The sequence below is a fragment of the Seriola dumerili genome, unplaced genomic scaffold, assembly GCF_002260705.1.
Source record: "Seriola dumerili isolate Sdu_G_001 unplaced genomic scaffold, Sdu_1.0 BDQW01000192.1, whole genome shotgun sequence".
NCBI lineage: Eukaryota > Metazoa > Chordata > Actinopteri > Carangiformes > Carangidae > Seriola > Seriola dumerili.
In genome coordinates this window covers 691,837-718,265 of record NW_019174447.1, presented here as the reverse complement: position 1 = coordinate 718,265, position 26,429 = coordinate 691,837, and the positions used below count along the sequence as shown (strand labels likewise).

At 44.6% G+C, this 26,429-nt stretch overlaps 1 protein-coding gene across 1 annotated transcript; it reads left to right on the top strand.

Annotated features, from left to right (window-relative positions):
* Positions 1-1,587: 1,587 nt before the first annotated feature.
* LOC111227973 (multidrug resistance-associated protein 1-like) lies at positions 1,588-26,070 on the top strand. The gene is made up of 31 exons (XM_022753732.1): positions 1,588-1,700; positions 3,670-3,846; positions 4,143-4,271; positions 4,459-4,596; positions 4,767-4,892; positions 5,656-5,717; positions 6,026-6,157; positions 7,547-7,774; positions 8,549-8,726; positions 8,828-8,989; positions 9,260-9,352; positions 10,033-10,236; positions 10,423-10,569; positions 11,990-12,077; positions 13,534-13,603; positions 13,888-14,014; positions 15,404-15,580; positions 16,167-16,334; positions 17,614-17,788; positions 18,105-18,165; positions 18,589-18,715; positions 18,806-19,013; positions 20,004-20,314; positions 20,419-20,618; positions 20,760-20,886; positions 21,139-21,240; positions 22,587-22,733; positions 22,956-23,114; positions 23,194-23,360; positions 24,458-24,652; positions 24,914-26,070. The coding sequence occupies exons 1-31, from the start codon at positions 1,653-1,655 to the stop codon at positions 25,020-25,022; spliced, it is 4,542 nt and encodes a 1,513-aa protein (XP_022609453.1). The 5' UTR covers positions 1,588-1,652; the 3' UTR covers positions 25,023-26,070.
* The last annotated feature ends 359 nt before the right edge of the window (positions 26,071-26,429 follow it).

Sequence of the window (26,429 nt, the reverse complement as noted above, 5' to 3'; positions counted from 1 at the left end):
AAAAGAGCAACCAAAGTAAGGGAAAAAAAACTAAAGGAAGAAAATGAACACATCCCAGGAAGAAGATGATGATGTTCTGTGACCAGGAGACACCCTTAACTATTCAGAAGAATTTTACCACTGTAAATCTCTTACACTGTTGCAAATGCCTTAAATTTTTCTTTAACTAAGGAAACCTTTGAACAGATTCTGTGCAACACCCTTCAGTAACACCCTCAGCTAAGGGGAAATTGAATCTTAAATGCCATACATACTCAGTAGAAAACTTAAGGTGTTTTGTGCAACCAGCCCCAGGAATCACTTAAATTGTTGCACAAAAGACCTTAGCGACTAAAGTTCACCATGGTGAAGTTCCCATCAAAACAACAGGAGGATCAGATAGCGACACACTTCTTAAATGTTCCCAAAAGTGATAACAGGTAGGTCAATCACAAGTACTAATGGAAGCAAATCAACTGTCTCCATGGAAACATTAGAATTTTACTGCTGTAAAATCTAAATGCTTTGACTTTTTTCCTTAACTCTCGTAACTCCTTCAGCTAAGGAGAAATTAAACCTTAAATGTCATACTTAAGTAGAAAACTTGAGGTGTTTTGTGCAACCAACCCTTGGATCCTGATCCCAGCTACTACTGGGAGAGAAGAGAGGTATCAGGAAGAAAACTGGTAACATTGGTCATTGAGTACAAGGAGACATTAAAATGTCTATTCAACATTTATACGGTCTACAGACTGATCTGAAAGTCCAGTTCATGGTACTTTAGTGCTGTTGACATTTCCTGGTGGTCTGTGTCGTTCAGGCCTACATCATGAACAGTCAACTGGACCAGAGATAATATAAGAACCTGGAATGAGCTGGCGTAGGGGCAATCCAGGAACTCCACCAGACCACTAATAATGTAGGCTAATCCTGTTTGTTGAAGTAACAGGAACCAGACTAGTTACATGTGTCCACTTTGTTCATCTTGGAGGAAAATGATGCAAATGAATGACCCAAAAACAAACACTTGTGGCCAATCAACAATTATGAAACATATGTTCAATTATACATATTCTTTTACAACCGTTTTAGCAACTGTATGTTATTACAGGAGGAAGCTGAGGCTACATGTGAACCATACACACAGCAGAAACATTAATATGTATATTAATATGTCAATAAGTTAATAAAACATAAAGTGAAGGGCAAGAGGTGTGGTCCAGGTTTGAGAATTATAGTTGCAGTCTGTCCCTGGTCCCGCAGTGAGACAGCTGACCTGTCAGGTACACTGGAAATCCTAGTTCAGTGATGTTGGACCTGAAATCAAATGGTTTTTTCCATCATGAAATAAAACTGGATTAACAAAGGTAGTGAATATTATAACATTGATGGGTTTACCTGGTTTCTACAGACTCAGGACAGAACTGACAGGTTTGTTAAGGTTAAAGGAAGGTGGATGAACCTGTATGTAACTGAGCGGGTTGAACATTAAACCATGCATCTCTCTCTCTGGTACAGCAGGTGGCAGTATACACTCTGTTCACGTGGACTGGTAAAATGCCATAGAAGAAGAGGAGGGCGACACCTTCCGCTCCACAGTCAGGTTATAAAACCAAAGCCGAGCACAAACACCTCCAACGGTCAGGACCGCGACTTCCACTGCGTCGCGGCGAATGGGGTTTGACAAGTTCTGCAGTCTGGACCGTTCCGATCCGTTCTGGGTGAGTTTGTTTTCACCACCTTCAGTCTTTTCCCTTATCTCAGAAGTCTGCCCTGTTGTTGTTTTTAGCTGCCGGCACATGCTAACAGACCCGACTTCCGGCCAGAGTCAGATACGTAACGTTAGTATGGCTTCTCTGTAGAACCGGCTTCACTAGAGTCATTTCACAGCGGAGTGTCCCACGTCTTCAAGCTGGGAACCGTAATGCTGTAACGGCTGGGAACATAACACAACCCGTGACCCCCCGTCAGCAGCAGGAGAGACCACATAGTCCCGGTCCACTGCGCTCGCTGACACTGATGCGGGACAGTGTAGTTACAGCGACTTTTACTGTGTCATAACAACATAACAGCACATGTCCCCAGGACAGGACAAACCTGGAACCACGTGATCTCAGTAACAATAAAGATTAGACGTACTCTCTGTCATTGTGTTGATGGGTCTTTACACCCACACTTCAGTTTGTGTTGGTCGTTTGACACTCAACATACTGATCAAGAGACCTGCTGAGAACCTCCACTGGTCTCTGCTCAGCTGTGATCATGACCCAAACATGATCCAGCTGTGATCCTGACCCACCAAACATTATCTAGCTGTGATCTAGACCCAAACATGATCCAGCTGTGATCCATACCCTAACATGATCCAGCTGTGACCCAGACCCAGACATGATCCAGGTGTGATCCAGACCCAAACATGATCCAGGTGTGATCCAGACCTAAGCAAGATCCAGGTGTGATCCAGACCTTAGCAAGATCCAGGTGTGATCCCGACCCACCAAACATTATCTGCTGTGATCTAGACCCAAACATGATCCAGCTGTGATCCATATCCTAACATGATCCAGCTGTGATCCAGACCCAGACATGTTCCAGCTCTGATTCAGTCCCAGACATGTTCCAGCTCTGATTCAGACCCTAACATGATCCAGACCCAAACATGATCCAGCTGTGATCCAGACCCTAACATGAGCCAACTGTGATCCAGATCCAGACATGTTCCAGCTCTGATTCAGACCCAAACATGATCCAGCTGTGATCCCGACCTAGACATGATCCAGCTGTGATCCAGACCCAGACATGATCCAGGTGTGATCCAGACCCAAACATGATCCAGGTGTGTTCCAGACCTAAGCAAGATCCAGGTGTGATCCCGACCCACCAAACATTATCTAGCTGTGATCTAGACACAAACATGATCCAGCTGTGATCCAGACCCAGACATGTTCCAGCTCTGATTCAGACCCAAACATGATCAAGCTTTGATCCAGACCCATACATGATCCAGACCCAAACATGATCCAGCTGTGATCCAGACCCTAACATGAGCCAACTGTGATCCAGACCCTAACATGATCCAGCTGTGATCCAGACCTGAACATGATCCAGTTGTGATCCAGACCCAGACATGATCCAGCTGTGATCCAGACCCAGACATGATCCACCTGTGATCCAGACCCAAACATGATCCAGCTGTGATCCAGACCCAGACATGATCCAGACCCAGACATGATCCAGCTGTGTTTCACACCTAAGCAAGATCTAGCTCTGATTCAGACCCAGACATGATCCAGCTGTGATCCAGACCCAGCTATGATCCAGCTGTGATCCAGACCCAAACATGATCCAGCTGTGATCCAGACCCAGACATGATCCAGCTGTGATCCAGACCCAGACATGATCCAGCTGTGATCCAGACTCAGCTATGATCCAGCTGTGATCCAGACCCAGCTATGATCCAGCTGTGACCCAGACCCAAACATGATCCAGCTGTGATCCAAACCCAGACATGATTCAGCTGTGATCCAGACCCAAACATGATCCAGTTGTGATCCAGGCTCTGATGTTCATGTGATTCTGATGTCAGGGTGTACTAAGACCTGATCCAGCTGGTGTTCAGTTACTTCCTTTGAATAACATCTCAGTAATTTTTGACTTTACCGTTGTCTTTCTGTTTCTCTCCTCTACCAGGATTGGAACCGTACATGGTACACTGCAAACCCAGACCTCACCCAGTGTTTCCAGAACACTGTCCTGGTGTGGCTGCCATGCCTCTACCTCTGGGTTTGTGCCCCTATCTACCTCATCTACCTCCGCAGCCACGACCGGGGCTACATATGTATGAGTCACCTCAACAAAGCTAAAACTGTGAGTAATAATGACCTCAGGTGCTCACTTGAAAAGTGACAGAGATAGTAACAAAAGAAAAGGAGACCAGTAACTGATTGGGACTGATGGTGTCAGAAAGGTACCGACATTGTTGGACACGGTCCCCATGGTCTGATAGGGGACTGATGGGGGGAGGGGGTCTGGTTTCAGAGTCTTACTTTGCCAAGTGGAAGAAATCACTCTCTCTGATGTTGTTGTACAGTGTCAGTGATGTTCCAGGTTTACCACAAACAGAGTCTACAAGTCAGAAGCTGTTTGCTGTCTCTTCTCTCCAGGCTGTTGGTCTTCTACTGTGGATCATCTGCTGGTCAGATGTTTTCTATTCTTTCTGGGAAAGAAGTCATGGCAACAGCATCCCCGCCGCTGTCCACCTGGTCAGTCCAACCTTACTGGGCCTCACCATGGTGAGTGTTTTATATTCTGAAAATGTTCAGTTGACTTTTGACTTTATTTAGTTTCAGTTTAGTTTTATAACTGTTGTCGTGACGATTTAAGATGACTGCATGTTTCCTGTGGGGGTGTAGTTTATTTGCAGACAGTTAAGGTCAGTGAGGCTGTCATGTATGATGTGTAAATGTGTGTGTGCTCCAGCTGCTGGCCGCCATGGTAATCCAGTATGAGCGGATGAAGGGCGTTCAGTCATCTGGAGTGATGCTGATCTTCTGGCTGCTTGCACTGCTGTGTGCCACAGTCACCTTTAGGTCTAAAATCCTCCAGGTCCTGGACCAGGTGAGTCCTGAATGAACAGAACTGGATATGGTTTATAATAAAGGTCATTGCTGCTGTGATGTGGTCAGTTAAACATATTACCTTCAGAGGAGACATCATAGTAGATCACAAACAGAAAAACCATACATGCAGGTTCCGTGTGTTATAATCTGTGTTTGTTTGTGTTGTAGCCTCTCACGGTCAGTGCGTGGCGATACACCACCTTTTACAGCTACTACGCTCTGCTGCTGGTCGCTCTGTTCCTGTCCTCCCTGACGGACCAGCCCCCACTCTTCTCCCAGGCTGTCAAAGACACGGTGAGACCACCTGTCTCTCTACGCCTGTCTCTTTTCCTCCCTCATTACACCTGTCTCTTCCTCTGTCACTGGGTGGTGGAACCTTCATCAGTTTTAGATCAATATTTACTTGTTAATTATTGTTTACAGTAATGTTGATGAACAGGACAGTCACAAAGCGTCCTCACATCTGAATTCCAAATTTCCACTGAGCTGAGTCTGAGTCTTATTCAGGTTCAGTGACAGGTGGAGGCCTCTACTGGGCTCTGAGAGTTTAGCTTCTCATTCTAGATAATATCTTTTTAAAATCTGATACCATGACCCCCCCTCAGACAAAGTTATGGGAACACTTTAAAAGTATCACTGATGTTATGTAAGTTCATTACCTGCTGTTGTCAGTGTTTACCTCCAGAGATGTGAGCTGCTCCTGTAGTTTAGATTTTACTTTTCTGTCAGCTCAGAGTGTAAGTCGAACATGTTTGTGCTGATCTGATGGTGCTAACATCATGCTAACATCATGCTAACACTCATCCAGAATGGTCAGTTAAATTACAGTGATCCAGGCTTCATCCTCCTGCTCTGCTGTTCATCCTGTTTGAATGTTGCTTCAGTGAAAGTCGTGCAACACTGCGTCTGGTTGACAGAGTGAAGTGTCACAGCGATCACTTCTGTGCTTCTCGTTCCCGATGAGTTGACCTTAAATGGATTCACAGCTGATATGTGTGTGGACTGTCTAGATCCTGATAGAACCTGTTGGGTCTAATTGTCCTGTCTTTGTCCTCAGAACCCCTGTCCTGAGCCCGGAGCCTCCTTCCTCTCCAGAATCACCTTCTGGTGGATCACCAGGTGAGCAGACATGTGATGTCTCAGTGGTGTGGATGTGTGTGTGTGTGTGTGTGTGTGTGTGTGTGTGTGTGTGTGTATGTGTGTTACTCAATCAATCAAGTAAGCACGTTTTCAAAGGTTGACTGAAAGAGAAAGGAATTCACTGATGGAGGCCTGTGTGTGGTACCTACGTCATGTGACATCTGCTCTTCTGGTTTTCTTTTCCCTCTGTCCCTTGTGTTGTTTTCTTGTTTCTCAGTTTGTGTCACTGGATCCCTTGTGTTGTCTCATTGGTCTAAATGTCTCTGTCCTCCATCTGGTCTCTACAGGATGATGGTGACAGGCTACAAGCGCCCCCTGGAGGAAAAGGACCTGTGGTCTCTGAACCCTGAGGACCGTTCCCAGAGAGTGGTCCCACAGCTGGTGCGTCGCTGGAACACAGAGTGCCAGAAGGTCAAAAGGTCGGTAGCTCGGTGCAACAGGGAATAATGGTAAAAGTGCACCTGCACGTAGATACCCACAGGTGTACGTGATGTATCTGTGGGAATAGAAGGATTCAGCTTTGCTTTGTTATCAATGATAAAGAGAAGAAGAAGAAGCCACAAGGGATTATTTATTCTCTCTCTGTGAGAGAATCTCATCTTGGAGTTCAACGCAAAGCAAAGCAAGTTTATTTGTATAGCACATTTCAACAACAAGGCAATTCACAGTGCTTTACATAGAGCATAAAAGGCATCAAGACAGAATATAAATGCAACACAAGTAAAAAGATATTTAAATACAATTAAAAAGAAAATGTTGGATTTGGAAATAAATGAAGCTAAAAAGGAATAAGACAGATAAAACAGGAGAATAAAAGTTACAGTGCAGTGTAAAATATTAACTCTCAAATTAGGTTTAATAAAAGGCAGTGGCAAACAGAAAAGTCTTCAGCTGTGATTTAAAAGACCTGAGAGTTGCAGCAGACCTGCAGTTTTCTGGGAGTTTGCTCCAGATATGTGGAGCATAAAAACTGAACACTGCTTCTCCATGTTTAGTGTTTACTCTGGGCACAGAAAGCAGACCTGTCCCAGATGACCTGAGAGGTCTAGATGCTTCATAATGTAGCAGCAGATCAGAAATGTATTTTGGCCCTAAACCATTCAGTGCTTTATAAACCAACAGCAGTATTTTAAAATCAGTTCTTAGTGAGGACTCGAGCAGCAGCGTTCTGAATCAGCTGCAGCTGTCTGATCGATTTTTTTAGGGAGACCTGTGAAGACAACGTTACAGTAGTCAAGTCTACTGAAGATAAATGCATGGACCAGTTTTTCCAAATCCTGCTGAGACATAAGTCCTTTAATTCTTGGTATATTCTTAAGGTTAGTAGGCTGACTTTGTAATTGTCTTAATGTAGCTGTTGAAATTGAGTCCATGACTACACCAAGATTTCTGGTTTGGTTTGTAGTTTTTAACATTATCAATAGAAGCTGAGTTCTGACTTTTAATCGTTCTTCCTTGGCTCTCAAAACAATTAGTTCAGTTTTGTCTTTCTGGTACATCCAATCGTTGATTTGTTCAATGCACTTACTCAGTGCTTGTATTGGACCATAGGCCCCTGGTGGTATGGTTATGTAAATTTTTGTGTCATCCGCATAACTGTGGTAATATATTTTGTTGTTTTCCATAATCTGAGCTAGTGGGAGCATGTAGATGTTGAACAGGAGAGGTGTGTAATTACCTACACATCTGTTCAGGTTTTACAAAAGATTTCACCTGTTGTTTCTGACTCTCCTCTCAACATACTGTTTAATTCAGAACATGCACCTGAAACAGTCTACCTGTCCCCTCCCTTTCTCTCTCTTTTCCAGCACGGAGCAGAAAACTTTGTACTCCCCCAGGCAGGTCCCAAACAGTGAGAGCAAAGAGGGCCGAGCAGTGGAAGAGTCTGAAATCCTGATTGTAAAAAACCCCCAGAAAACAAAGGAGCCCTCCCTGTTCTGGGCCCTGTGCCTGACCTTCGGGCCCTACTTCCTCATCTCCTGCCTCTATAAGATCATCCAGGACATCCTGATGTTCGTGGGGCCTGAGATCCTCCGGTGAGAAGCCTCAGTTCCTCATACATCGCAACCCTCTAACAGGGCCACTGATTTATATGTCACTGATGTATCTGAGCTTCATACTGTATGTGCACATGTTGTAGAGACATAGGTAACTTGGGTCACAAGCTGGGCCCAAATTCAGGGGCCAATTCCTACAAAGTCTCATTTAAAAGCCTCCACCTAATTTGGAGTCTGCTGCCTTGTTTGCAGACCTCAGTGTCCCACAGTCCTGTGCACCAGTCAGTTGTTAATGTTGAACAGTCATTGTTCGGGTGCTCTCTGTTGACCTGTAACGTTGGGTCATGTCACATGACCATGTTGTGCTGACCAGGTGCCAAGGACTGGACAAATAAAAAGGCCTCTGCTCAACTAGAGTTTAAACTCCCATCGTTGACTCTTGTCAGCTCGGATGTTTCAGTTCTTTAAAACATGATCAACCTGCTCCACCTGTCGGTGGAGGAACGAGTGTAACTATGTGAGGTGGAATGGAGAGCTGATGAAATTTTGGTGTCTAAAAGGTCAAAGGTCAAGGTCAGCGTTACCTCACAAAACATGTTTTTGGCTAAAACTCAAGAATTCATATGCTAATTATGACACAATGGAATTATGCTTTTGAGGTAATTAAACTCATGATGGTGAGCACAGAGGAGACAGTCTCATCATCATCAGCGTTTCCCTTTAGCTGCTACAGACTCAGAGCATCTGGTGCCGAGGTTTAGTTCTGGTTCTGTTTAAACAAAATGTTGACTTCCTCCGCTCGATCCGGTCCAGGCTGCTGATCCGCTTCGTGAACAACTCCAGTGCCCCCTACTGGCAGGGCTACTTCTACACCGCTCTGCTCTTCATCTGTACCTGTGTGCAGTCGCTCATCCTCCAGAAGTACTTCCACGTCTGCTTCGTCTCAGGCATGCGTCTGCGCACCGCCATCATCGGAGCCGTCTACAGGAAGGTACATGTTTAAAGTGACAGTGGAACGTCTCTGGTTCTGCTTCAGACTGCGGAAACACTTTTCTTCATGTTTTGACTGATTCTGCTCCTCTGCTCTTTCAGGCCCTGGTTATCAGCAGCGCAGCACGTCGCACCTCCACAGTGGGGGAGATGGTCAACCTGATGTCAGTGGATGCTCAGCGCTTCATGGACCTCATCACGTACATCAACATGATATGGTCGGCCCCCTTGCAGGTGGTGCTGGCCCTCTACTTTCTCTGGCAGGTAGGATTACAGAGCCACAGCAGCTCCTTCAACCGAACCCTGACAGGAGAACATGAGATTAAATTGGTCTGTACTGCTTCAACAGTGAGAGTTCAGACGTAAATCTCTGACCAGAAAAAATGTGAACTGACCTGACAGAACATTCCTTATGCAACAGAAACACTTTAATGTTAAAAAAACATCCATGAACAGCTGAAGACAGAGGAGTGTTTGAAGCTGCTGAGTCTTGATGTGAATGTGGTTTTATTATTGTCACCTGTTGCTCTCCAGAACCTGGGTCCGTCTGTGCTGGCTGGAGTCGCTGTGATGGTTCTAATGGTTCCTGTTAACGCTGTCATTGCTATGAAGACCAAAACCTACCAGGTGAGACAACTCCTCAGACTCACACTGTCACACCACATCCCTCAGTCCTCCGTCCACTTCCTGGTCTGTCAGAGTCCTGCTGGCTCAAAGACCCGCTCTCTGTGTCAGGTCACATCCAACAAAGCACCTGTTATTTACCTGTCACCTGTTTTATATACAGCACACACAGGTCCTTGCAGTGACCGTGTATACAGATGGACAAAACAGCCTGGTGTGGCTGGTTGCATGTAGGTTATAAACTCCGCCCCCTTCATGTTAGAGGATGGATCAAACTAACGAGATGGTTCCTGTCATTTCAGTTCGTTCTCATCACACTGATGTTTGTTCAGATTTTGGTTTTAATTACTTATTTGATGCTATAAAGCGACAGTGTGACGTCATGATTGACAGCTGTGACTGACTCATGATCAGGTCGAGCAGGTGTATGGGCGGGAACTTGATACTGTGGCTCCACCCCCTGATCACTGTTGCACAGACTCTGATGTCAGAGCTCGTATCCAGGATGCTGTGGCTTCAGTTTTGTGCAGAGGGAGGAAGTGGAGACGTGTCATCCATTTTTATCTACAAGCACTGGGTCTGAACCAAGCCTGTGGGTCAGAGGGTCCACAGGTAGCCTTGTGTCAGGGTGTCGCTCTGTGCGTCTGATGTTAGTTTACATGTGTTCCTGTGTGTGTGAGCAGGTGGCTCAGATGAAAAGTAAGGACAATCGCATCAAGCTGATGAATGAGATGTTGAATGGCATCAAAGTGCTGAAGCTGTACGCCTGGGAACTGGCCTTCAAGGACAAGGTGTCAGAGATCCGTGAGAGTGAGCTGAGGGTCCTAAAGAAGGCCGCCTACCTGGGTGCCATGTCCACCTTCACCTGGGTCTGTGCACCTTTCCTGGTGAGTTAAGTGGAGAAAGACAGACATCAACCACAATGAACACATGAACAGTTTCTGTCACAATGACACCGACCTCATCATCATACATACCTCATACATGATACACTACATTCATTCACTTGTTAAGTTAGAATAAAGTGACCTGGACTATAACCACACTCAAACAGTTTCCTCTCTCTCATGTAGGTTGCCCTCTCCACCTTCACTGTGTACGTCCTGATCGATGAACACAACGTGCTCGACGCTCAAAAAGCCTTTGTGTCGCTGGCGCTCTTCAACATACTGCGATTTCCTCTCAACATGCTGCCTATGGTCATCAGTAGTATGGTGCAGGTGAGTCCTCAGTCACATGACCAGCTCTCAGTCACATGGTTGTCTCCATCATTCCTCTGGATGATGATTTTCATGTAGCCACAGTAAGAGGAGAGCCAAAGATGATGATGATATCTGATCTCCACAGTCACATCCCAGCATGATAAAAACACTCCCTTGTTCTTCAGGTGAAGTAACAGAGGCTGAGTGCCTTTAAGGACTAGTTCACCTAAACTACACAACAGAAAACAGATGAAATTCATCATTGTAATTCGCTACCTCATCATTGTAATTCATTGTAATTCACAGTGTAATTTATTGTACCCTACATATGCACATCTCCACTTTACTTATGCACACCCTCACTTTACATACCTGTACAGCACACACTTGCACTTTAACTGCTCTTTTGCACTTCTGGTTAGATACTAACTGCATTTCGTTGTCTTAGTACGTTTACTCTGTGCAATGACAATAAAGTTGAATCTAATCTAATCTAATCTAATGAGTCTCCTCCAGCGGTGTTTAACTGCACAGTTTAGTTTTGGTTGATCTGTCTGAGATTCCTGCCTCCACCCTGATACAGTGGAGGTGAATGGGATTAAGTTTGTGCTCTTCAAAACACTGATATGTGAATCGATGGTGTGTTGAAGCACCTGTAGCTGGTGAGTCATCACATGACTTAATTTTGGAACCATGACAGTATCAAACAAACTTTCACATGGTTTTAGATTTATTTGTTCATGTGTTAAGATGTGCGTCTCTGGGATTTCTGCTTCCACCTTAAATATGAATTAGGTGTATGGGATTTTCCTTCTTTTATTGTCACATATAGAATCTTAAATTAAAAGTAGTCAGAATAACAAACCAACCATGTAAACCACATAATCCTCAACGCCATATAAAAGACCCAAATCTGGCTCCTCTGAGCTCCACCAACAACAGGCCACTCTCATCTGATTGGCTTCTAAGTGACGCATGGCCAGGCCAACTACAGGTAACAGATTATAGCCCACTACTGTAGCTTGTTAACTCACCTGTACGGGTGATGGTCAGTCAGACAGTCGACTCCTGTCCATGTGACCTTTCCAATACCGCTAATACCCGGACTCCTCATTATTCAGAGACAGTTTGGGGACAGACACTGCTCAGTGTCTCGGTGTACCACTACAGACTTAAATCCATTAACCTCATTATACTGGTCTGGAGGCAGAAGTCAGCCACATGTTAAAACGCCTGGCTGAATGAGACCAGAACTGTGTGCGTGGAGACACCTCACCAGAGGACAGTGAAAAGATAAGTCAGTGATTTGGGTGGACAGGTCCTTTAAGACTTTATAATACTGAAGTTAGGGCAGATCTAAACTATGTCAACATCAGAGACTACTTCAGTTTGTCAGTCCAGTATCATCCTCTCTCTCCTGGTGTCTGTGGGTCTTCAGGCCAGTGTGTCCCTGAAGAGGCTCAGAGTGTTTCTGTCCCACGAGGAGCTGCAGGAAGACAGTGTGGAGCACCGAGCAGCAGCCGGCTGTGAGTCTGTCCTCATCTATCCTCTCTGTGACCATGCACCTGTCTGCTCCCACATGCTGGGCTGTGTGTGTGTGTGTGTGTGTGTGTGTGTGTGTGTGTGTGTGTGTGTGTGTGTATATATATATATATATATATATATATGTATGTGTGTTTATATATATGTATATTAATTCGCACACTGAGATGAATACATTGTGACTTTTGTTGAGAGCGAACAATGTGTTTGACCTGTGGCTTCTTCAGGTTCACTCAAAATTACAAGAACGTTCACAGGTGAGGTGTGATTAATACACACATAGATCACATGACCAATCACCATCATCCTCATTTTGTCATTTTTCTGTATTTTAACATTTTTTTCAAAAGGTAAATATTTTCCAAAAAACATAACAATATTAAACATTAGCTAAACTAAACACTATTAATATTACTAGAGTTACAAAAGTTACACTGAATTAACAAAAATAAGAGAACTCATTTCTATATACACAACTGACTGCATGAAAAAAGTCAAATTTATTAACAGAGATAGACTATAGGTCTTACAGCTGTCCCTCTACATCACTAAGTGAGGAGGATGAATATCAGGGGACTTATAGCTCATCTCTCCTTAAGGGAGATATAAGTGAGAATACTCACCTCACAGAAAAGAACTCAAATCTTGTGTTCCATAGGGTTCAACTGTGTTGAATTCATGAATCCAAAATACTTCCCTCTGATTATTAGATTACCCCCTCTGGGACTGGGGCGCTCTCCTCCAATGCCAATAAACTTTAGGGAAGCAGTCGACCCGTGGTTTTTGTCTTTGTAGTGTAGCAGAGGCATAATCCGTGTTTCCATGGCAGCCTTATGCTTTGTTTGGCCTACATACATTAAGTCATATTGGCATTTCAAAATGTAGATGACGTGTAGAAAAACAGTTTGTGAATTCTTTTCTATTATATTTCTTTCCTGAGCGAGGGTGATTAAATGTCTTGGTATCAAATGTATTTGAACAGTGTGCACATTTGCCACACCTATAGTTTCCAAACACTTGTTGAGAAAGCCAGTTAGTTTGTGCAGGTTCCTGACAAATATTGCTGAGAACTATATCTCTGACATTTCTGCCTCTCCTGAAGCAAAAACCAGGTCTAGAGGACGACAATTTTGTCGTCCTCTAGATTGAAACCTGGGTCACATTCTAGGATGTTCCATTGTTTGTTTATCAATAGTTTAATCAATAAGTGTTTGGTCATATCCCCTCTGACATTTCTTTAGCTTTAGTTTGGTTGTTCACCCTCAATCAAAGTGAGTGAAGTTATCTCAGTGTGCGGTGGTTAAGTTTGATTTTCGCTTTAGTTGTTCCGGTGACCAACCAGCACCTGAACACTTAAACTGGCTGTGCGTGGGGAGTTCTGCTCACTCTTATTCCATTGCATATGTATGTATGATAACATGTCTTCTATCGTCCTCCCAGCCCCACACAGTGTCTCCATAGTGGATGGAGTTTTCAGCTGGTCCAGAACTGAGTCACCGACACTGAAGCAGTGAGTGTCATCTGTCCTCTGTAGTGTGTTCACATATAATTCACTTCAGAGTCTGAGCTGGTCAAATCAAGAGAACATTGGTTCTTTTTTTAGTCCAGAATGTCAGCAGCAAGAGAGAAGAAAACATGTCAACGCCATGTGTTTCTACCATAACATTACCGTTTTCTTCTTATTAACAAACTTAGAAACAACACATATTGATCCATAAGAGCCAATAGGTGTTTATTAAGAGGAGCAGGATCACTGGAGTAAAGCTATCTGAATGTGTGTGTATGTGTGTACAGGATGAATATGTGTATCCCAGAAGGCTCTCTGGTGGCTGTGGTGGGACACGTGGGTTCAGGAAAGTCCTCTCTGCTCTCCGCCCTGCTCGGGGAGATGGACAAACTGGAGGGAACCGTGGCTGTCAAGGTGACTGCACTCACTCACTCACTCACTCACTCACAACCACCACACAACCACACACACACACACACACACACACACACACACACACACACACACTGACATTCAGCATTCAGTCACATCATGAGATTTCCAGGTTTCCAAGCAGAACTAAAGACTTCATCCATTACAGTTCTTCGTAGAGAACACACACAGTTATGGAGGGCCAGGGATGTCAAAGGAAAATAAATAAAGCATTCCCTTAATTTCATATTTCGATAGGCTTTCAAAATAAGAATTGTTAAGAATTTAAAAATTACCAAATTNACTAAAGACTTCATCCATTACAGTTCTTCGTAGAGAACACACACAGTTATGGAGGGCCAGGGATGTCAAAGGAAAATAAATAAAGCATTCCCTTAATTTCATATTTCGATAGGCTTTCAAAATAAGAATTGTTAAGAATTTATAAATGACCAATCTATCAATACATACGTAAGATTTAAAAATGAATTTACAAAAACAACATAAAACTCTCATTAAATAAATCATCTATAAATACATTTATTAATTCATGAATAAGTAATAGAATTTGAAAAACTATTTGAAAAGGCATTTTAGAAATGGGAGTATATACCTGGATTCCCTCTTCAATTTCCATTTCCTTTTTCCTATTAGCTATTAGCTAATTGATTAGCTTAGTCATTTAGCTTCTCCATTTAGGTTTTCTGTGACACTCTGGGTCTTCAGTGCTAGTAAAACCCTTTTTTATATACAGTCTGTGAATATGATATGACTGGTTAGCTCTCCAACCAATCAGAGAGCTTGTTACATCCCATGGCCAACTGGGATTGTTTAGTCTGGTTTTACCAGCACTGAAGGCCCAGAGTGTCAGGAAAGGCTAAAAGGAGAAGCTAATTCATCAGAGTGAATGGACCAAATGGTTTTTTTTTATCATTTTCCTGTGATATTCTGAGGCTTCAGCTGTCACCGTATTTGATGAGTACAGTTACCATGGTTACAACTGAGCCACTGTTAACCTGCTCCTATCAGACAGTAATACAACAGACTGACTCTGTGCTCTGAATCATGTTGTTGTTCAGACTCCGTTTGAACAGAGCCTCTGTCCCCGTCTATCCTTCCTGCTCACCTAGCATTAGCATTAGCATTACAGCAGCAGCTGGTCATTCAGAAGCTGGGTCCCTTCAACACAGTGTGTGTGTTCAGTGTGTGTTTATCTTGAAGCGTCAGACAATGTAGTGATGCTTCTGTAGTGAAAATGTAACTGTCGACTGTCCACATGAATCCTGGAGCTGAACCTCACTGTTCCTTCAGACAGCAGCACTAAAGATGGTTCTGGTTCTTTAGAGAACGTCAGAAAACACCATTAACTTTACAGTGTGACTCTCCCTGCAGGGGTCAGTGGCCTACGTTCCCCAGCAGGCCTGGATCCAGAACTCTACCCTGAGAGACAACATAATGTTTGGTCAGGAGAGGAGAGAGGCCTGGTATCATCGTGTGGTGGATGCTTGCGCCCTCCAGCCTGACCTCGAGATCCTTCCTGCTGGAGACGAGACCGAGATCGGAGAGAAGGTAGGATTGGATGGTCTCAGTCCATAGAGAACCAGCTGAAGTGGTCTGCTTTTAAAACCCTGATATCACTTGGAGGGTTTTCATTGTTTCATTAGCACTGAGCTTTTTCAAAGATAACTTCAAGTTCAAGATGTTTGTTTGTAAAATGAGAAGTTTCAGTTGTCACAATACAAAAAAAAATAAAAACAAAACTGAGCCACTGTGAGGTTCATAACAGCACACAAAGGCAAAGGTCTCCTTGTCTCCCGCGGGTGGTCTGTCTGCTCGTCTCTGAGGCCTCTGGTTAGGGAGAAGAGGTCCGTCCTTTCACCAGCGTTCTTCAACCTGGTGTGTCCTCTGTTTATAACCCAGAGCAGCAGGACTCACAGTGACTGACTTTAAACCACTGAGGGAGAGACAGGTTTATGCAACACTGACTGACCACAAGTTAAACACAGTCAGACATGAGACTGGGCTCCTCAGTGTCTCTCTCTCTGTCCTCACCTCAGTGTCTCTCTCTCTGTCCTCACCTCAGTGTTTCTGTCTCTGTCCTCACCTCAGTGTTTTTTCCTTGTCTCTGTCCTCACCTCTGTGTCTCCCCCTACAGGGAGTGAATCTGTCTGGAGGTCAGAAACAGAGGGTGAGCCTGGCCAGGGCTGTGTACTGTGACCGAGCTGTCTACCTGCTGGACGACCCACTGTCTGCGGTGGACGCCCACGTAGGAAAACACATCTTTGATCAGGTCATTGGTCCTCAGGGACTGCTAAAGGACAAGGTGAGTCTGATCTCATGGAGATTCACTGTGCGGTGACATCATGTTTTCAGGTTCAGTCACACTGATGCTGTTGTTATAGGCCGGTACTGTAGGAAGGTCTGCTGAATGAAAACCAACATGAAAACTACAGGAAGATCAGAGGGACCAAAGCACCTGGAGAAAAAACATGACACCAAAGTGTCTCATCATGTGACTGCTACAACATTGTCTGTATGGTTTCACCACGGTGTTAGAAGCAGTTCTTCAGAGTGGTTCTAACATTGATACCAGGTGTCCTGACTCTGCCATCAATATAACCACATGACACCTCTCATTTGTAATTATCTGATCCTGAGCTTCATAAGGGAACAACATGGTGCCACAGTGTAGATCAGACTGTCATCGCTACAGGTGATCACAGAGGACATGTTTGTGATCACTGATTATCTGACCTGCTGTTTTCAGGACTTGTTCAGTAGGTTAATAACATTTTACAGTTCTGGTCCTTTTAAACCAGAAAATAACTGAAAAGGTTAAAACATATTTGATGCAGTGTAAGAGTTTTGTGGTGCGATGGCTCTTACTTAACTGGGAATGGCAGCAGCCACTAAGACATACAACCAACAGGAAGAAACAGCATCCAAACTTTGGCAGAGCTGTTTTTTTTTTTTTTTTAATTGAGTTTGTATTATACACAGCCATATTTACAGCATTTACATCCACCCAGTATATAAAGGCTCCAACATTAACCACTACCAGTACAAAAAAGGGGTGGTGTCTTTAACAAGGATTGTAGCATTGGTATATGCATTCTGTATAGTAGCTGTTATTTACCCTTACACAGTTATTAAAGATATTTACATCTTACTCAGATGACCTTGACTAACCTAACCCCTTTTCTCTGCAGTTTAGAACTGATTTTGATCATTTATATAATAGATCCCATAACATCCTCTGAGTCTGAACATGGTCTCTGATCATCTGATCAGTCACTTCTTGCTGTTCCCGGGTCCAGAACAAGTCCAGCTCTTTTTCTGTCAGGACCCCCAAAACTCTGGAATAGACCACTTTCCCATTCACTTGAATGGAAGTGTATGCTCCTGTGTGCAATCTATGTTTATACATATTTATGTTGCCAGACGACTGGATATTCAGCAGATATTCCGTATGAGAAAGAGGGTCTAGGTTTTTGATGTGTGTCAATGGTAAGTTTTTTGAATGACTATAGTAGTCCTGACTTGAAATGATTTACAGGAAACCTTTCTCACATAAACATGTTAATGTGTGTGGCTGTGTGCAGACTCGTGTGCTGGTGACCCATGGGCTGAGCTACCTGCCCCAGGTGGACCTCATCCTGGTCATGGTGGGGGGAGAGGTGACGGAGATGGGCTCGTATCAGCAGCTCATGGCCACAGAGGGCGCCTTCTCTGAGTTCCTGCGGACATACGCATCTGTGGACTACACTGACAACAACGGTGAGGCACACTATTCTTCACACAGCCACGGTGACTGTGTGCGTTGTCTGTTGGCTGGAAGCTTATTTATTCATATGATATTAATAATAATTTAAATGTGCAGCATTATGATGTATTCTTTAATGTTGCTGCTCCATGCACATGAGCTGTGGTTTAGACTCAGCTGTTTGCTGCAGTAGTTAATAATAATATTGGCTTTAAGCAGCAACGGTTGAAGTGATGGCTATGTCGCCCGTATACATTCCAACGTGTAGTAATGGGAAAAAAAATTTTTTTAACCCCCCCCCCCCCTCCCCTTGTTCCCTCCTGTTTTTAGAAATTCCGCCAAAGAGTGGAACCAAAGGAACAGAGAACGGCAGCGCAACTGCTCTGGCTGGGTGAGTGACACCGGACCACACAGGAGCTCTATGGAGTCCTGCGGAGATGACGTTTATGACCATGGACTCTGATAAACCTGTTCTGTTTGTGTCTTCTGAGTCCTGACAGCAGTACCTGAAGCTCTGCTCTGTTCAAGTCTTTTATTTAGAGACAGAAACTTTCCCACAAAGAGAGGAACAGGTAGTTTAATATATAACAGACAGAACTGGACAGAGAATCCACCAGCTACTGAACTGTAGAAGTGACTGTGTTATGTCAATACAAGTGATACATTTAAAAATAAAACTCTCACAGTATTTTATACGTACATACAGTGGTTTCAGAAACTATTCAGACCCCATCACTGTGCTGTGTTGTACATTTAATTTTAAATGGATAAAATTTCCATCCTGTGTTTGTTTTTATTCTTCATGTGTGAGCAGCAGTCCAGTTGTCAGCAGTGTGTCCAAGCTGTCCCAGACCAACAAGGAGGGCCAGGACCTGAACAAGAAGGCAAAGAACCCTGAGGTGGGCAAGCTGACTGAGGCTGACAAGGCCAGCATTGGACGGGTAGGTAGCAGTGAACCATTGCACATCCATGTGTCGTATGTGCCGGTCCCAACCAGAACCTGGTCCCAGCTGGTCTCCTTCCCTCCCCAGGTCCAACTGTCTGTGTTCTGGGCATACCTGAAGGCCATTGGGGTTCTCCTGTCCTGCATCAGTCTGCTGCTGTTCCTCGCCCATCACCTGGTCTCCCTCTTCTCCAACTACTGGCTGAGTCTGTGGACGGACGACCCGGTGGTTAACGGCACGCAGCCGAACAGACTGATGAGACTGGGGGTGTACGGTGGTCTCGGCCTGTCCCAGGGTGAGGATGGGTGAGGGGGTTCTGACGCAGCAGAACATCCTGAATGCTGTTTTCATGTTTCTTTGTCTTCACACTGAACAAAAATCAAACCTCCTCTCTAACCAGATACTGAGTAAGGAAAAGGGGGGTGGGGCTGTACTGTAGATCAGCCAGTCACACTGCACAAGAGGTACAGGTGTGACTTGACTGAAGGTGCAGCTCACCTGTGTCTGTCAGGAACTCAGTTTCAGTGAAACCTAGGGATGGGTTATATTAACAGGCCCCAGGGCAAAATTTTAAAGGGGGGGGGGGTTTGTTAATGTTAAACTTAGTTTGTTTTGTTTTTTTCTTACAAAAAGACAAAAAGAACCAATAAGAGTACCGTTAAGGTATTGTATCGATAAAAGTAGTAGTACTGTTAAAATCTTAACGATACCCATCCCTAGTGAAACCTGTGACTCTTCAGGTACAGCGGTGTGTGTTTCAGAGTGTGTGTTTCAGTGTACCAGCCTGGTCCATAACCATAACACTCAGTTATGTTTCTACGCTGATGACACACAGATCTATCTTCCAATTAAACCTGATGACAAAACCAGTCTACAAACCCTGCACACTTGCTGAAGAGACATTAATCTCGTACCCGAGGAGATCAGGCCCCAGTTCAAAACTCTACTCAAAACATACTTGTATAATGCAGCTTTTAATGCTTGATTTCAATGCTTTTATCTTTGGTTTTTACTTTTGCTTTTATTTTCTTTTGTATGTTTAATTGATTTCATTGTTTTAACATATGTATTTGTAATTTCTCCCTGTTATACTTGCCTTGCTTATCAACATGTTCTCTCTCTTCTCTTACTTTTATTGCTTTGTTTTGTTTTTATGTTTGTACAGCACTTTGTAACTCTGTTTTGAAAAGTGCTTCATAAATAAAGTTGTTATTATTATTATTATTATTATTATTATTATTATTATTATTTAGACCGCTCACCCTGTGAACCCCTCTCTCTGCAGGCGTGGCAGTCTTTGGTTACTCCCTCTCCATGTCCATCGGGGGGATCCTGGCGTCCCGCGTCCTCCACCAGTCCATGCTGTACGATGTCCTCCGCTCACCTATGTCCTTCTTCGAGCGAACCCCCAGCGGAAACCTGGTCAACCGCTTCGCCAAGGAGATGGACACCATCGACTCAATGATCCCCGTCATCATCAAGATGTTTATGGGCTCCATGTTCAACGTGCTGGGGGCCTGCGTCATCATCCTCGTCGCCACGCCACTGGTCGCCATCATCATCCCTTTCCTCGGTCTGCTCTACTTTTTTGTGCAGGTGAGATGTTTTCAGAAGGTGTTGGTTGTCTGAACGTGGACTGAGTGTGAAAACGCTGAGTTTGTTTCTGAATGGTCTCACACACTTGTCCTTCCTCCGCCCAGAGGTTTTATGTTGCATCATCTCGTCAGCTGAAGCGTCTGGAGTCCGTCAGCCGTTCACCCATCTACACTCACTTTAATGAGACTCTGCTGGGCACCTCCGTCATTAGAGCCTTTGGAGAACAGGCACGCTTCATCTGTGAGAGCGACCAGAGGGTAGACCACAACCAGAAGGCCTACTACCCTGGCATAGTGGCCAACAGGTGAGGGAGAGTCACTGTATCAGTGAGGATCAGACTGAAGAGCAGGTTGTTCTCAGGTTAACTTCCCTCTGTAGTTTCTCTTCTTCTCAGTGTTGGTGACTCTGTGTGTGTGTGTATGTATATGTGTGTGTGTGTGTGCAGGTGGCTCGCAGTCCGTCTGGAGTTTGTGGGAAACTGCATCGTGTCATTTGCTGCTTTGTTTGCTGTCATAGCTAGAGACAGCCTCAGTCCGGGCATCATGGGCCTGTCCATCTCCTACGCCCTCCAGGTAAACACCTACTCTCACCTGTGTCACCTGTTCATGGGTTAGACACCACTCTGTCCTATAGGAGGACTTGTACAGGTGAGAATTATAATTATAATTAGTCTTTATAGATCTTATGCATCTTTATGGGAGTGAGCTAGAATTTATGAATAAACTGAAAATGAGCTTCCTTGATTTTATTACTTGTACATGAAAAGGAGGAGAGGAGGTATTTTTGACCTGACCCTGTTAGTAAGACATCTCTGTCCTGTGCAGCTGACTGCCTCTCTGACCTGGCTGGTGAGGATGTCCTCTGACGTGGAGACCAACATCGTGGCTGTTGAGAGAGTGAAAGAGTATGGCGACACAGAGAAAGAGGTAAACAAACAAGTATACAGTTATCAAAGAGCCAGTATCAGCTGTTTGTGTTTGGAGGAAGGAGTTACTTCTTCATGGTGCTGGACCTGGACTGGGACTACAGGTGCAGGATAGAATTCTTCCACATCTCTATGTAGAAGCACACATGAAGTTACACAACAAACACGTCCACCTGCTGTCGGATGTCATGGGAACCTGAAACCTGATGTAGTGTCTATATGTAGGATCAGAGTTGATGCTCTGTGTGAAGCACCAGTGTGGTAACAACCTAGAAGATTAAATACAATCAGCAGAAGTTAAACGCTAATGTTAGGCTATAAACCACCTACACTACTGTCACATGACTTCAACGTCACCACTAAACCTCAACTTGTAGTTCGATTCAGCTCTGACCTCTTCTACAAAAGCCATTCCTCTTACAAAGTTAATAACAGTTTGCATAAACACAACGAGCATGTAAAGGTAAAGGTGGACTGGAGAGTACATTGGTTTTCATGTTCACTGTGATGACGTTTAACGTCCCCGACAACCTCTGTAGTCTCATTTAGACACTTGCTGGGGGGGGGGGGATCAATCCCAAAATATTGACACTACAGATACTACGTCTCTTCTTTGAAGATCGATTCTAGCGTCATTAGGATGGTTACCAGTTTCAGTTTCTCTCTGTGTTGGACTCATTTCAGGGCAGAACTGTCTTTGAAAACCATGTTCTATTGTTGTGAACACAAGTTCATCCCACTCTTTGCCACTGCTGCTGTCATGTTGTGTGCACTCAAACATGAACATGGTGCCAACAGCACACCACACAGCGCACTGGATGGAAAAGAAATTCTGTGGTATCACCCTAACACTTGTTAGAAACCGGCTTTTTTTAACGTAAAAGTAAAGAAATCAGGACTGGGGTATTTACTGGTGTATTTTGGATAAATACACCAGTAAAGTGTAATCTGACCTCTCAGAAATTCTGAACTCTGAGCTGATTTTCTGGTTGAACTGTTGCTTACAGGTTGTGTTGTTGTAGCTGTTACCTAGTAACAAGTCAGTCATTGAGAACAGTCACACGTGTAACTCAGATTCATGATGTCAGTGTTTTCACTTTAGTGATAACTCTGATTTGACTCCACTACGTTACACTGGGAAATATTTCTTCTTCTTACTCCACTACATTTATTTTTCACCTGTTACTTCTCAGTGAAGATTTTTAAGGAAAACAACAATTTTCTTCTAAAAGTTTCAGATAAATACTGTGTTCCAGGTCAAACCAGTGAGACAGGATGAGTTCCACCTTCATCAGATGCTCCTCAGTCTTTGTTGATGTGTTTATTTAAATGTCCACTGACCACCAGGCCGAGTGGAAACACGAGTCCTCCCCCCTCCCACCGGGGTGGCCCACTGACGGCTGCATCGACATCAGAAGCTTTGGCCTGCGCTACCGCCACGACCTGGACCTCGCCATCCGCAACATCAGCATCAAGATCAACGGAGGAGAGAAGGTGTGGACATGACTGCACTGAGGGGGTGGCCGAGCTGAATCTGTGTGTGACTGTGTGTGTGTACTGTGTGTGTCTGTGTGACTGTATGTGACTATGTGTTAGTGTGTTAGTATGTGATTGTGTGTGTGTGCGTGTGCGTGTGTGTGCGCATGTTACATCTGTGTTGGTATGTGTGTGTACAGTCTGTGGTCTGTAACATGAACTGCTGCACCTGTCAATCAGGTGGGGATCGTGGGGCGCACTGGAGCGGGGAAGTCCTCCCTGACTCTGGGACTGTTCCGGATCATCGAGGGAGCTGAGGGCCACATCTTCATTGACGGGGTGGACATTGCTCAGCTGGGCCTCCATGACCTCCGCTCCAGAATCACCATCATCCCACAGGTGAGTGCACAGAGGACACAGAGGAACTGGACTAACAGGTAGACCGTGATCACATGATGACTCTCTCCCCCCTCCTCAGGACCCGGTGCTGTTTTCTGGCTCTCTGAGGATGAACCTGGATCCTTTCGACAGCTACTCTGATGAGGACGTGTGGCGGGCTCTTGAGCTCTCCCACCTCAAGGCCTTTGTCTCCGGTCTGCCCAACAAACTCACCCATGAGTGCAGTGAAGGAGGGGAGAACCTCAGGTATCATTGCTCCACACACCTCCATACACACCACCAAAAACTTCAATAACCTCAGAGTCACACTCGTCCTCTGCTGACATCACTTCCTCTCTGTGTCTTTGCTCTTAGTCACTACTTCACTCCACCTCTTTGTTTTTTAGTCAGTGTTAATCAGTGACAGCCCAGGCTTCCTGCACAGATGTTTCAAAGTAAAAGCCTTCATAATCTTCCTCGTAGCTGGTTAACAGGAGGTGTTGAGTTTCACTGACTAGTGGTTAACATCAGACAGAACACAGAGGGAGCAGCAGCAGGAGGAGACTACAGTAGAGGGAATGTGTCTGGTATTTATTAGGAACTGCATTTTATTTGTTAATGTTAAACATGGAAGAACAGGTTCACAAACTCCATATAACTGTGAACAAGGCCTTCTTCCACAACACATGACATGAATCAGTCATCCACATCTTTACGTACTAGAAAGCGGAACACAACTACATATCATAACTCCATCACCCAAGCTGAGGACAGCTTAACTCACACTCTGACATTGGGCCGGTTCAGATTCAAAAGTAGATAATTATGTCTAACAGTTGTGTAGCAAGACTGTGGCTGTATATGTATTTGTACATCCATATATATTGTAATTTATAAAATGTTACAGTTGCTCCCTTAAGAATGGAAATGTAACAACAAAGAATAAAGAATAAGAAGTAAGATTATAAAGATAAAGATAAAATCTAAACATAAAAAGTAACAATATGTCCCTATACTTTGATATATAAATTAAAAAAATAAGAATATGTAAGGATATGTGCCACTACTATTGAAAGGTGATAGTTAGAAAAAATACAATATAAATATAAATTTAGACATTTAGAAGTTTTATATATAAATGAAAGTATTCATAATCATTGCCATATGAAACAGAGGGTGGAGTGTGTTCTCAGTTTCATGTTCAATCCTGCACAGTTTCATACCTGAGTCTTCACATAGCTCTCCAGCTTCATGTGTTCTGTGTGTCAGTGTGAGGTTTGAGGATCCCGGACCTCAGTTCAGACACTGTAGGACTAGAGTGTAGTTCTAGTTTGCTTAAACCCTAATCTGTGTCTTCCCTCCAGTGTAGGTCAGAGGCAGCTGGTGTGCCTGGCCAGAGCTCTGCTCAGGAAGACCAAGATCCTGGTTCTGGACGAGGCCACAGCAGCTGTGGATCTGGAGACAGACAACCTGATCCAGTCCACCATCCGGTCTCAGTTTGAGGACTGCACCGTACTTACTATAGCTCATCGCCTCAACACCATCATGGACTACAACAGGTACTGTACACAGACACACACACACACACACACACACACACATGCTCTGACACACCAGCGGACCAGTATAAACAGCCATCAGTGGTCGTCTTAGTCTCAAGTCATCATCTCGTCATGTTTGTTTTATCTAAAGATGACAGGTTGACTCTGATGATGAATGAAACGGTGGACAGAACTGGTGGGACTGGTCATACTGGTGGTACAGGCATAACTTGGTGCTACTTGAACAGAAGGGTCTTGATTGCTCTCTGTCCCATGCAGGGTCCTGGTGTTGGACAAAGGTGAGATGGCAGAGTTTGACTCCCCCTCTCACCTCATCGCTCAAAGAGGAGCCTTTTACAAGATGGCCAAGGACGCTGGACTGGTCTGAAGCAGGAGGTCTGGTCTGAAGTAGGAGGTGCCTCACTTGGTCCAGCTGCTCCTCTGGCCCCCCCAGCTCTGCTGGCTCCCGGAGGTCCTGAGTTAAAGAGAGGGAGATGAAGCAGGAGCCTGTTTGAAAGTGGTGGTGAGAACAAGGGCTTTGGCCTGACCTGCTCCACCCGACACCTCCGTCCTCATTGAACTACAGATTCTCCCTGTTAGTCCAGATCATGTCTATGTCCCCTGGTCTCTTCCCACCCCCCTTCACAGTCTCTCTCTTCTGTTTCTGCCATGAAGGTGGTAACAAGAGTGTCAAATGTGGCTTTTATTTTGACAGAGCAATGTATCAGTGCTGGAGCAGTGTCTCAGGTCAGAGGAGGACAAAGAGACAAGTGTCCTCTAAGTTTGACATCATCAGTGCCAAATACGTCCCTCACATGTCCCATTTTAGGATTTGAGAAGATGAAGGGACACTTCTCCCACAGACAGTCCAGAAGTGTCTCCTCACACTGTCCTGCTCTGTCCCAGGTCCATACCACACACCAGAGACAGTCCAGGATATAGTCTCTGTGCTATTGTGTCTGTCTTTTACTGTCAGAGTAAGATATGAACACAGTTTTGTGATTCAGTGTGATTCAGTCTCAGTTTAAAGGAAAACACTGGTGTTAGTGGGGAACCTAAAAGATCCTAGGACTTAAAGCCAAGTGGACTCTGACTGAGACTGAGGCTGAGACTCTGTCTCTGACCGAGACTGAGACTCTGACCAAGACTGAGACTCTGAGATTGTGACTCTGACTGAGGCTGAGATTCTGATTCTGACTGAGACCCCGACTCTGACTAAGAATGAGACTCTGAGATTGTGACTCTGCCTGAGGCTGAGACTGAGACTGAGATTCTGACTCTGACTGAGGCTGAGATGCTGAGATTTTGTCTCTGGCTGAGGCTGAGACTGAGACTGGCTCTAACCGAGACTGAGACTCTGACCAAGACTGAGACCTTGACTGACTAAGACTCTGAGATTGTGACTCTGACTGAGGCTGAGACTCTGACTGAGAATCTGACTCTGACTGAGGCTGAGATTCTGACTCAAACTGAGACTCTGACTGAGATTCTGACTCTGACTCTGACTGAGACCTAGTCTCTGACTGAGGCTGAGACTTTTACTCAGACTGATATTTGAGACTCTGACTGAGAATCTGACTGAGGCTGACTCTGACTGAGACTGAGACTCTGACTCTGGCTCTGACTGAGACTCTGACTGAGACTGAGACTCTGACTCTGACTGAGACTCTGACTCTGACTCTGACTGACTCTGACTGAGAATCTGACTCTGACTGAGACTGAGACTCTGACTCTGACTAAGACTCTGACCGAGAATCTGACTCTGACTGAGATTCTGACTGAGAATCTGACTCTG